Source organism: Chelon labrosus, assembly GCF_963514085.1.
Source record: "Chelon labrosus genome assembly, chromosome: 5".
NCBI classification, from domain to species: domain Eukaryota; kingdom Metazoa; phylum Chordata; class Actinopteri; order Mugiliformes; family Mugilidae; genus Chelon; species Chelon labrosus.
This window is the reverse complement of record NC_140341.1, coordinates 20833377-20846596: the sequence shown is the minus strand read 5'-3', so window position 1 is coordinate 20846596 and position 13220 is coordinate 20833377. Positions and strand designations below refer to the sequence as shown.

Below are 13220 nucleotides of genomic sequence, written 5' to 3'. Positions count from 1 at the left end.
TACAGTACTACTATACTGCTATACTACTACTACTATACTACTATAGTACTATGATACTACTATACTACTACTACTATACTACTACAGTACTACGATACTACTATACTACTACTACTAGTACTTCAATACTACTATAGTACTACAACAATACTAATGATAATACTACTGCAATGCTACTATACTACTGCTGCAACAATATTACTACTACTACTACTACCACAATACTACTAATACTACTACTACAATACTACTATACTACTACTACAACAACAATATTACTACTACTACTACAATGCTACTATACTATTCCTACTATAATACTACTATACTACTACTACAATTCTACTATACTACTACTACTACAACAACAATACCACTACTACAGTACGATACTACTACTACAGTACTACTGTACTACTACAATACTACTATACTACTACTGCAATACTACTGCTACTATATACTACTTTTAATTATACATACTACTGCTACTGCCAATTACACTGGCACTGTCACTAATAATTATACCACTAAAACTGTTACTCGTTATACTGCTACTACTGCCACAACTACTCCTAATTATACTACCACTGCTATTAATTATACTACTACTACCACTACAACTACTACTACCTATACTACTAAATATACTACTACTGCTACTAATAATTATACTACTACAACTACTATACAACTACTACTTCTGTACCACTACTGTTACTGCTACTGCTGCATAGCCATATGCTACTGCTGCTTTTACGATAACTCTAGTAGTAATAATCGTATCAGAGGTGGTAGTACTACTAAGCACAAGAGCAGATGGACTATGTAATATTTTCTAATGTCTCTGAAAACTTTTCGTCTGGGGACCATCACTCCTTCTCCTTGCTGAAAAATGAACATAAATAACGGCGTGACTTCCGACACCTGCAGACAGCACAGGCAGCTACTGGGCTGAATAACGGGACTAAGTGTGTGTGTGTGTGTGTGCGTGTGCATGAGGATGAGGAGGAGGAGGAGCCCGGGCTCCTCCGCTGTGATAACAGGCTGCTGCCTCGGCTCTGTTATCTTCCGTTCCCCGCCGCCTGCGCTGAGCCGCGGATCTCCTCCGGACCTCCTCCAGGATTTATTCATTTCCTATTAAAACTTCACCACAAGCCGACGCGCTCCTCTCATGGTGTCCCCGGGAGACTCCCCGGCACTCACTCGACTTTACGGAAACTATCGGCGACCGTTTTGGGGTCTTGAAAATCATGGGAACGTGGTTTTTGAAGCACGTCTTCGGTTTGTCTCTGTCGGTCCTCCTGCTGGGTCTGCCGGGGCCCCTCGGGGCATGGACCCCCACTAACAGCAGCACAAATCCGGCAACGGAAGGATCATTTCACTCTTCGGCGGCCACTGATGAACTCAGTAATACTGAAAGCGGTGCAACTTCAACTTCATACTCCAGCGAGAGTTTGTCACCATCACAGAGGAACCTCCTGCTCTCACACAGCGCTGAGACACACGCTGCTCCTGCTGGAAACTTCGCTAAGATCACTGTTGGTGAGGCCCGCCATGCAAAGTGTAACTTTTAAACACATGCGAGAATTTACCTCACATGTCAAGAATAGCCGTAGTAAATGTCTGCTTTTCATTTTTACCTTTTAAAATGAACTGATTTGTGATAATAAACCTAAACGGAGGATGGTTAATTGAATGTTGTAGTGGCAGAAATGCTTGAATTCTGAATGGGCACACAAAATGGGTCTGAAACCACATGATTAGCTTTATCAGGCTTTACTGATTAATTGATTTGGGAGAGCAATGGTTACAAAATGAAAAATGCCTCACTGAGCTGATATTTAGATTGTTTTGTTCAACCATAACTTCAAAAACCAAATATAGTTTAGTTTTCATATAGACTGGGGGAAAAAAAACACTGATATTCTCCTCTGAGATAATATAACTAATGGATTTAGTTGTTTTATTACTCCATACGAACTGATTATCAGGACAGAAGTAGATTAGTTTTCTGTCCTATCAGGGAATCACTGACTTACTAATCATCTCACATCTGCTTTAGTCTAACAACAAGTGTATTTCATGCTCCCAACTGTGGTTTAAGAAGTAACTCACCTTAATGAAACTTTGCCATGCGCTTGAAACTTGGCAGAAAGCTGACTATGAAGTGTAAAGCTGTCCATTTTATCAAACCAGACACATTCACTTAGATTTAGAAGACGTGTAACAGTTAGATCTACTAACTCAGATATCAAGTGTGATCAGCACCGTGGCTCGGTTTAATGCAGCACATGCTAGTTTCCTGTTTTAGATCAGGTGTTGCTGTCTCCTCGCAGACGTTTGTTCGATGGCTCATACAGGTGTCGGTGCTGTGGTTAAACCTCAAAGACAGCAGTGAGAAATATATACCAGTCATAAACGAAATGTAGACAGAGCGGGATTGGGATACTTTTAGTTTGTGTTGCTAATGCAAAAAAAAAAAAAAAACATCATACCTTTTCATTTCATAGCTACTTTCTATGACCTAATGGGAATTCAGGCCCATTTCCTTTCCTTTCCTTTGCACGAGGCCCAGGACCGTCCATAAGATGTACTAGTTTGTAGTAGTTTGAGGAAATATTCTTGCACTGTTGTGATCTTTGCTCAGCTTTAAACAGTTTGAAACCATTAGAAGAGGGGGCTTTGACTGCTCTGACCTTCCCTGAGAACATCTGATTTGCTCAGCTGAAGAGTGGAGGGAAAGTGTTGCAGTCCTCAAGCGCCTCTCATCCCCAGCTGAATCTGAACCTGCACCCATGCCACTGGGAAGAAATAGGGTTTCAGTTCTTAAGGAATGCATGGGCAATGGACAAAAATAATAAACAATAAAATAATTAAAAAGGTGGGATCTCACCATTGTATATAATTGTATTAGTAATTTGTCAGTTGTGCAGTTTAAATCTACACCATTATCTCTTTATGGCCTCACATTTACAAAACAGCAACTGCTCTCACACTAATCTGCAATCATTACATCAAACCCTTTCCAGTTGGTCACCATACAGAATACCACCTAGCTACCATGCACTGCCATGAATCTTCTGACGTGGTGAAAAAATGTGCAGTAACTAGGGAGGGCAGCTATTTAATAAGTGTATTCGACCCATTTTTAGGTTTAAAAGTGACGTCAGTGATCATTTACGCTTGTCATGGCAGACTGACTTTTCTTTATTTGCCCAGTGAGGGTTTGAGTTTTGATCATTTCCTCCAACACCCTTCTCGATTCATATTGTCACGCGCAGTCAAACTGAGAAGTGGCGTGTACAGCTTTAACAGCACGGTACAGGACATACGGTTAAAATGATTCACTTTCTCTGAATCACTCCTGTTCTAAACCAGGATTTCAGGTGGCAGTCATCTGAGGACACATCTGCAAAGTGAACAGAGCTCAAGTTCACACAAGAGGACCATAACAAAACTCACTGACAACAAATGGCCGGTGTGCCATATATCAGCCAGTCCACTCACAGCACTGCTCCACTATGATCTTGGCTCATTAGCATGCTAAGTGCAGTTCATTGGCTTTAATATGCTAACCCCAGAGTTTCTGAAGTCCAGCAGATGCTAAAAGACGACACCGGCAACTGTGTTAACAGCTGAGAGATAAACAGCAGAGGATCAGGGAGTGTCCATCACTTGCTGCCAACACCACGTTCCAGTCTGAGTTTTGCTGCCCAGACTGGATCCAGAGAGAGAAGATAAAATAATGAGAGAGACACATGCAGAGGAAGTGAGAGAGAAAAATAGAGTCTGGTGGCCCAGTTCTCCCCCATAGACTCCCAGTGGACGGGCTGTTCGGAAGTTGAACTCTCCCTCCCATTGGTTTTGGAGGGTGACTGCTGGTGGTGCTGGCGCTTATCCTCACGGCATCAGAGACAGCCGCAGAAAAACTTTACAAACTTAATGACCAGCTAGCCCTTCAAAGTCTCTACTCGGTCTGTTGGCTGCTAGATGTGTAATTTGAAGGTGTTCATCAAAACTGTCTCAGAAATCCAAACAGCACCTGCACAAAATAAAAAAAAAAGAACACAGACAAAGTTGGTGACTGAATTTTAAACAAGGTTCAACATTTAGCAGGCCCAATTTTTTATTAAGCGCAGTTGGTGGAGAACAAAACGGAGATAAAAGAAGGTAACGTTTTGGATCTTTATTCGTCAGATGGCCGGATGTAACATGAGCCTAAATGTAAGTTAATGTTACCGCACGCAGCAACATCTGGGGCTGAGAACTGACGCTAAAGAGCCAACAACTGCAGTTCCTTGAATGACCACTTAGGGCTGGCCCAGAAACCCAAGCAGTGCCTGTAGATGTAAAAATGAACTTCACAGCAGAAACAAACGTGTTCACACTGGCACAGGAACACTTTTGGTCACTGATACCGATTTCCTCCTTTAGTCAGCTGTATGGAGGTGACTTTCGACTAACTCTTTTAGATCCTGTACAGCCGGGTGCCCTCAAAGGTCAGGGTTACGGTTAGGCATCTAATTCAACCCTAAACTGCTCTTAGGGAATGCAGTGTTTGTCCATCTTTATAAGCAGTCAGCAGTAACCCAGCATCAAATGGACATGCTTGTGTTTTGCTCTCAAGAGAACGAAAATAACAAATGCAGCTTCAATGTAATGATCTGATATAGTACTGTGTATAATTCTGGTTACTTTAGATGTTGCTGCAGGTATGAACGTACTGTTTTATTAACTGTAACGTTTCGATTCTTGCTGCAGACCTCTGTCGTTCCACCTCTGCTCTTCTTGCTTCCTGTCTCTCTCTCTCTCTGTTGTTAATTGTGAAAGGCAAAACGACAAAAATGCATCCAAAACAACAAACCCTCCTCCACCACAGCATTGTTTTTCACTTCTGCTAGTGTTTGGGGAGTTTATATGACATAACAGTTTTGAGCCAGACTTAAAAAAAGAATACAAAAAAACACTCTTAACACCAATACACGCCCATATCCATGGTGACAGTTTTCTGCCTTGTGCTCACTCAGCTTTAGGAAGGAAATGACTGATTCCCAACAGAGACAGCCGCCGCCATATTTAGGACTTCAGGCCATTGTTAGAGTAGACGAGCTGGCTGCCAGTTGTGTCCTCCACCCAAAATTGTTGCCAGTGCTGCGAACTACATTCTGACAGCATCTTGTCACTTTTCTTCTGCTTTCAGGCTGTGGATGTTAGACACAGCCTGGTGAGCACCCTCTGGTGGCCACAGCTTTAACTGAGCCGAAGTTTCAAAAATGTTCACCTCAGCTGTTTGACTTGCTGTTCCGGCACGGCAAAAGCATTATGATGTGATGTTTATTCTTTTTCTTTGTCCGCAGAGACTGAACAGATGCAAACCTTCACAGAAACAAGCAGCGGGTCTCTAGAGGCCGTAAGTTTGTCCGCCGAGCCTCTTACCTCCACCCTGGTAACCACCACTGAGGCTGGCAGCAGCAGCGGCAGCGGCAGCAGCAGCAGTAGTAGTGTCAGCAGCAGCAGCAGCGGCGGCAGCAGCAGTAGTAGTGTCAGCAGCAGCAGCAGCACCAGCAGCAGTAGCAGTGATAGTAGCAGCAGCAGCAGCAGCAGCAGTAGTGTCAGCAGCAGTAGTGATATCAGCAGTAGTAGTATCAGCAGCAGCAGTAGCAGTAGCAGTAGTAGTATCAGCAGCAGTAGTAGTATCAGCAGTAGCAGTAGCACCAGCGGAAGCAGAAGCAGCAGGGACCGGGTCTTTACTAACACAGACCAGATGCCAGACATCTCCCATGCTGTGTCCTGGAAGTCCGGGACCTTGGTCACAGAGGAGGCCACTCTGCCTCAGGACAGCCCAGACAGCACCCTCCGATTGGGGGATGCCACTCCTTTGGTGCCACAGACAGCCGTCATCACAGACAGCACCTATACCACCACCATCAGCCGGCCTGGAGAGAGGACTCTGCTGTCCGTCACCTCCTCCTCCTCCTCCTCCTCCTCCTCCTCCAACAGCAGCACCTCATCTGCCTTTACAGACTCCCATCAGCCACCCTCCACCTGGGGTGTTCCTCCTAGGACCGAGGATTACACCATGTCCACAAGGGGTAATGGAGGGGAAACAACAGACCGGCACATGACTGACTCCTCCAAGGGGATCTTTCCAGATACTGGGAGCCCAGAGGAGTCCAGGGGAACGCAGGGTTTAACTGGGCAACCTAATGCCACCCAGCACCAACAGACGTCAACAGCGGAGGAGACCTCCGACTCGACGCCACCCCTCAGAATGACAGAGCCCGGCACCGACCGATCGCAAGCGTCGGTTTCCTCCACACCTCCGGTCACCTCAGCAGCAGGGGGTCCCGCCAACGTCTCAGGGACGGAGACGGGGTCGGACTCCAGCGTTGGAACATTCACAGAGACCTCCACTGAAGCTCCCAGCTCTAGACCTCAGAATCAAGAGGGCACAGAGACACTTTCATCCCAGACCAGAGCGGAAGATGTGGACTTAGGTCTGACTGCAGCGCCCTCTACAGTCAGCAGCAGTACATCTGAAACAAATGTCTCTCTGACAGACAGTCCGGTGCTGCTCACTGAGGTCCTCCTCACAACCACGCCTGTCACTGTTACAGAAAGGTATGTTCAGGTTCTTTTTGGCTTTGTGTTTGCTAATTAAATAGATGACAGGACACTAGTACAAGGAAGCAATTTGTCAGAACATCTTATTATATACGAGCTAGAGCATGAGTCTGGTAATGCTTCATTTGGATTTCATTATGGGGCATGTTTCAACTGACACACAGAAAAAAATACCTCTGCACGCAACTGCATAGTCATCCAGTCAATTAGATCTATTTGTTGAAAATAAATTCAGCTCCATGGCGCTCAGATGACATGTATGGCTACATCTCTGTTACTCTTCAGCCCATCCCTGCACGAATGGCCCTGCAAATCGTTACCAGGGCGTAATCAGCTCCCAATGGCGCAAAATGATTTTTGTCGCAAAAAATGTGGTGGGTGGGGTAATTTGGGCTGGCTTCCAGGTTAATTATATAATCTGTTGGACTTCATACTGCTCTACAGAGCTGACCAGAGACCAGTCCTTGCATTTGGTCAAAACAACTGAACGTATTCTCTTTATTCCTTCCTGAAATCTATTATTATTACTATTAATCTGGCTGAGATGATACCTCAGCTTTTGACTGTGGTGTGGTTCAAAAAAGCGGTTGCAAACGTTCACTCGTTATAATTTGCTCTTTTCGGTTTTCATCTTTTAGAGATGTGTCTTTTATTTTCTCTGTCACAGATTACCAGAGGACGACACTTTCAAAGCCACTGCCTTCACCACAGCCACTACCACCCTCCCTCTACCCGCAACCTCATCCTCGAGGTTGAGCAGCACCTCTAGCACCTCTACTTTAGCTTCCTCTACTGAAGTGCCTGTCCCATACGCTGCACCCTCCACCCCAGCCTCCACCCCAGCCTTGCAAACCTCTCCAGCGGACCAAACTCGCCTCGCGACGCCCAGCCAAACCCAGGGGCCCTCGACCGGCCTGGCCACCCCGACAAGTGCCACCACCCTGCAGTCTGAAACGAACACAGGAAGTCGGAGGATCACCACAGCTCCCACCCAGTACATCGCTACCACCTACACCCCTAGCCCTCCAACCAGGAGTACAGAGGCCCTGCACACCACTAGGAAACAGACACACATTGAAACCACGGAGCCGATGGCGACAGCACCACCCACTGATGTCCGCACCACTCACGCACCACCACCAGCAAGTGAGTAGTTGACTTCATTCGGCAGAAATAGCAACATTTAAAGTGAGTTCTCACCGCACAAATGTGTGACGTTACTTGGGTTTGATGTGGTGACAGCTATGCTTCATGCTAGCATCTTTTATTTAATGTGTCAAGAAGCGAAATGTTCTCATCCTGCTTGTTATTTCCTTCTTTTGTTGAGCCATTACAATGTATAACATCAATAGTGGTTCACAGTATAATAGATTCACAGATCCTAAAAAAATATTCAAAGTATTTTAGATTATATAGATTATACCCTTACATGGATAATATATGGTAGAATACATACATTGTACATACATTGCCATTGGTGATAGATGTATTTTCAGTATAATCTGGGAGATGTTTGTTAGGTAAGACATTTCCTGTATATTTTAGATTATTTTGGTTAGTTTTGTAAAGGTCAGAATAAGCAGATACTCTTTGTAGTTATGGGTTTGAATAGGTCAATAGGTTTGACCTTTTTATGTCGTTTTTAATTTTTGTTTTCAAGTCGGTTTACTTTCAGATGGGGGTTCTCATTTCGGTTTAGCTTTTATTGTAATAAAAGTGTTCCGTTTTAGTTTAACTATTAATAGTTTCACCGTTGGTTGTTTATTGTAATGTTGAGGATTTGTTTGGAGCGACGTTTACCAGGGTTAGGGTTAGGGTTAGTGCTAATGTGTGAAAATGTGCTCCATAAAAAGTGAGATGTTGTTGTTTTTTTAAGAGAGTTTAACTTAAATCGCTCCCCTCCCAACTCAGGAGACCCATGTGCGTCCAACCCTTGCATGAATGGAGGGATGTGTGTGAACTACGGAAGTCATCAGTTCACCTGCCAGTGTCAGAAGGCGTGGACAGGGCCGACCTGCAACCAGGGTGAGATTCTCTGCAGGCTACCTCGGGTTCTGTGCCTCAGTGCGCAAAATGCTTAAAATGGTGTGTGGATTCGGTAAAGCCCTTTTAAAGGTTCTATTGTAACCCCTGCGTGTGCTGCAGATTTGGATGAGTGTGAGCGAAACCCGTGCCCACCTGGCTCCAGATGTGTCAACACTCGAGGCTCCTTCAGCTGCGAATGTGATATCGGCTTTGACCTTGAGGATGGACGCACGTGCACCAGAGGTAGCACCGCTGTATTATACATGTTTAGCAATTAAAATACTGTGGAAATTACACAAAAAATACAGGAAATTAGTTTGTTATTAACAGCACTAGTAGTATATTCTATTATTTCTCTCCCAAGATATTTTTCTGTTCCGTTTTTCTGACAGTGTTTATTTTTCCTCCCACAGCAAAGACATTTCTGGGAACTTTCAGTGTTAACAGGCACCCACACGACCCCAACATCTTCAAGAGCGCCACCATGCATGAGATCCAGAGAGAGATCATTCAGCTGGTGAGATTACTCTGCGTCTTCTTTGCTCATTTCTCAGAGACTCTTCACTTGGTTTATGTGTATCATAGCTTACACTGTACACTATTTGCCGCAGCTCAACATGTCTTTGTCGGCCCTCCGAGGTTACAGGCGATCAACGCTGAGTGCAAAGTAAGTCCTTTCACACTATTACGCTTGCTGTCGCTTATTCTTATAAAACCTGGAAGGGACAAATTAAATGTGAGACTGTTTTTTTTTTATTTTTTCCTCGATAAAGAGGAAAAAGAATGCTAAAACAAAACATGCAGAATGAATGAGGCGGACTGGAATATGTTTTATTGTTGCTTGATGCCATGCAAGGCTTTGTGCTGACCTCCGACCTTCTCCCCACAGAGAAGATGACGGGGTTCGCATCTTGGCGGTCAACATGTTTTCCATCTCCACCGACGTGACGACTGCCGAGGTCAACAACAGCATCCAGATGTCTCTCAGGAACTGCGGCTCCTCGATGTCCCACTGTCGGATGGTCCTTCAGCACCAGCTCACGTACCACGGTTAGCACAAATAGCTGAACCGAAACACCTCGGTGTCAACTGTTTGTTTTAACTGGTTTAGTACTATTTATAACGGTGTCTAGGGCAAACTTTACTGATCACCGCCACCAGAGGGCACAATTCAGCCATTAATAATTACAAATAATTCCCTTGTGAACTGCAATTTGGTACTAAAAAACAAAAACAAAAGTAAAAGTAGCAAATGCAAGTTATGAGTATTTTTAGACTTCTAATGTTGTTTTGTTTCAGACTATGAACATCTTGATTGATTTTGTCCAAACTGTATTGCAGTGGAGAGTCTGTGTGTAGCCCAGAAGACTCAGTGTGACACAGAGCGCTCCACCTGCACGGACAACAACGGCACAGCCTACTGCCAGTGTCTTCAAGGATACTACAAACACAACCCTGAAGACTTGTCCTGCTTAGGTGAGCTCTATTATATTTACGTGATACCTTTGCTCGCCTGTGGTAACAGTGGAATATTGTATATTTCACTTTAAAGTTGATCAAAGCCGAACTTTTCACAACAAACTGTGTCATTTGAAGTTCTTAAACATGATGTCTTGTTTAGAATGCGGGGATGGCTACAAGCTGGAAAATGGCTCCTGTGTCCCGTAAGTTTGACTTCCTTTCTTAGCAGTATCCAGATATGTTGAAAGATTTCAGTCCACTGCAGCTTCTGTTTTCTGATTTTCAGGTGCATGTTTGGTTTTGGAGGATTCAACTGCGGAAATTGTAAGTGACGGACCGGCCAGTGTCATTCTGCTCAAATGGAAGTTATTGGAGCTATTTCAGAGCTAATCCTTAAATGTGTGTTTAAATACTTTACAGTTTACAAGCTGATTGCAGTCGTGGTGGCACCTGCAGGGGGCGGCCTTCTCCTCATCCTCGTCATCGCTCTTATTGTCACCTGCTGCAAGTAAGATATCTCTTAATTCCGTTTTTTAATTGACATTTTCTGATACTAGTGATACTTGTGTTCGCCTAATTGTTAATTTAAATATGTTAACATTCAATCCCACTCTATAAAACGAGTAATTTTCTAGGTCGGTTAACCCAAATCTAACACATCTTCTCTCTTTTTGTCGTTCGGTGAAATAAGTAATTTAGATGAACTGTGGCTGAATTTTAAGTTTTAAAATATTTGATATTTCAGGAAAGACAAAAATGACATCAATAAGATCATCTTCAAGAGCGGAGACATGCAGATGTCCCCGTACGCAGACTTCCCGAAAAATAACCGGATATCCATGGAGTGGGGCAGGGAGACGATCGAGATGCAAGAAAACGGCAGCACGAAAAACCTGCTACAAATGTCTGACATCTACTACTCTGTAAGAAACTCGTTTGTTTTTCTACCCATTCTACATTTGTCTTCCTTGTTTAGGATATTATGTGTTTGTGTGTTTTGGTTCAGCAGATACATCATTTTATAAGTCAAGAAAAAACTTTGTGTTCATAAATTAATTTTGACTCCTTCTGTGCCATTTCCCCCAGCCGGCCCTGCGTAATTCAGACCTGGACAGGAATGGCTTGTACCCGTTCACAGGCCTGCCGGGCTCTCGCCACTCATGCATCTACCCCGCCCAGTGGAACCCATCTTTCATCAGTGACGATTCGCGGAGAAGAGACTACTTCTAAGTGCCCCACCTTGAACACACAGACCATAGTTACCATCCGTTATCAGGGTTTCTGTGGGTCCTTAAAAAATATAAAATCCATCCATTCAATGGATTGTGAAGTTAATGTTACTTTTATAAAGCTGCATTAGCTTCAGTCTCACTTTTAAATGTTTTTTTTTGAAAAAAAAAATATAAATAATGTACTGATTACACTGTAAAAAACAAACCAACATGGAACCAATAACCACTCATTCAAACTGTGCAGCCAGTCTGTCTTCATTGGCTAGTGTGTCGCGATGTGGTGAAAACTAACTGCTTCTATAAATTAGAAGTAAAAAAGGATTTTGTTATTTTCATGCATTCATGCAAGTAACAAATTTGAAGTGTGCTGCTCCTTGTGCAAACTAATATTCAAATAAGAAACTTTGTGTAAAAAGACATTAGACATTAGTGGCATGGATGAGATAAAGCCACCACAGACAGCAACTAACAAGCATCACCCACTCTGCACTAACAAGGTTAAAGGACCAGTGTGTAAGATCTGTTGGCACAAAGTGATTATAATATTCATTATTATGTTTTCACAGTATATAATCACTTATGGATAGCCACTGTCCACAGAGCTCCTTGTGTTATGCTGCCATGTTTCTACAGTAGCCCAGAAAGGACCTATGGAAGGGCTTGGTTGCATTCTGCAGCCTCACCACTAGATGCCACTAAATGCTACACACTGGTCCTTTAAACTTCTGAAACTACAGTAAGCGAGATCTGGACAGGGTTTTGGTTCATCATTCATCAATTTAACTCGAAGTCGAAATCTGCACAAACATACTTGTGATGTGTCCTAATGGTTTTTCCGTCACGGTGACGTGTGCTAATGTGCTAATGTGCGAACTGCGCTGTTTTTCAGGGCTGCACACTAAATATGCAAAATGCATGTGTGAGTGTGCACGTTGTGGAAGTACACATTTTTTGCAAGTGAAATGTGCGCCTTTATGACCATTTCAGTGTTTTTGCATGTTTTAGCTCATTTATTTCGGCTCATACCACACATCGCTGCTGCAGTGCTTCATTAGTTTTGCCTCTCATGCAGCCACTGATTCTCACTTGCTTCGTGCCACGTCAGCCTTTCCAGTTGTTATGTTTTTGCTGCCCGGTAAAAGCAGTGCAGATTTGTTTGAAAAACATGAACTGCGCTAATACACAATGATAAATAAAACCATCTGTCATGTTCCCCTCGTGTTCGCCTGGAATGTGGGGAACATGCAATTGTAACTTGCGTTGTGTAGCAATAGACTAGAACATGCAAAAACACTGAGGCTGGAGTATGTAAATGAACATGTGTGTGCCACTGCTGTGATTTGAAAATAATCAGTCTCTTCTCGGATAATAGTCTGAGGATAAAGCATTGATGGAGCATGACAATAGCAAACCACTGAAGGATGCACAAAGTTTGGTTTCATGCTGATATAAACTGAGGAGTGACTCTGTAATCCAATGTCAACATTTATTTATTCCACGTATGTCCAAGTTGTTGACATGTAGCATAATATGTACATCTCATACATACACACTGACAGACTTAAGAGGGATAAACCTGTGGCTTTAAGTGTGTGTGACTCTACTTTTGTGTGTGTGGAGAGGGAGAGCGTGTGCGTCTCTTAAGTACTGCGGTTTGTGAGGTGTGTGTGTATGTGTGTGAGTAATAATTTTCTGTATACCAGAAGGAACATAACTGTGGATAAGTGTTTGAATGTAAAGATGTATCATAATTAGCTCTGTCTTTCATGGATTATCATTTTTATGTGAGTGTTTTCTTTCCTTTGTGTCCGTATGGTCTGATGATTCTGGCGTTTTAGTCAGACGTGCCTATTTAAATAAAAATATTGCACAACA

General features: G+C 43.4%; 1 protein-coding gene across 2 annotated transcripts in view; it reads left to right on the top strand.

The window, feature by feature from the left end:
* Positions 1-13220, top strand: part of heg1 (heart development protein with EGF-like domains 1) — a 14574-nt gene extending 1354 nt beyond the window's left edge. Inside the window, exons 1-14 of one of the 2 annotated variants that reach the window (XM_084544354.1) lie at positions 562-1545; positions 5361-6624; positions 7295-7773; positions 8539-8652; positions 8773-8895; positions 9066-9169; positions 9264-9319; positions 9542-9702; positions 9994-10128; positions 10274-10316; positions 10400-10437; positions 10534-10621; positions 10859-11036; positions 11200-13220. In XM_084544354.1, the coding sequence (XP_084400480.1) occupies positions 1254-1545; positions 5361-6624; positions 7295-7773; positions 8539-8652; positions 8773-8895; positions 9066-9169; positions 9264-9319; positions 9542-9702; positions 9994-10128; positions 10274-10316; positions 10400-10437; positions 10534-10621; positions 10859-11036; positions 11200-11343 (3219 nt within the window). In that variant the 5' untranslated portion in view covers positions 562-1253 and the 3' untranslated portion in view covers positions 11344-13220. Of the gene's footprint in view, positions 1-561; positions 1546-5360; positions 6625-7294; positions 7774-8538; positions 8653-8772; positions 8896-9065; positions 9170-9263; positions 9320-9541; positions 9703-9993; positions 10129-10273; positions 10317-10399; positions 10438-10533; positions 10622-10858; positions 11037-11199 lie in introns of those variants that run through there. The other variant, XM_084544355.1, reaches the window with a different exon arrangement.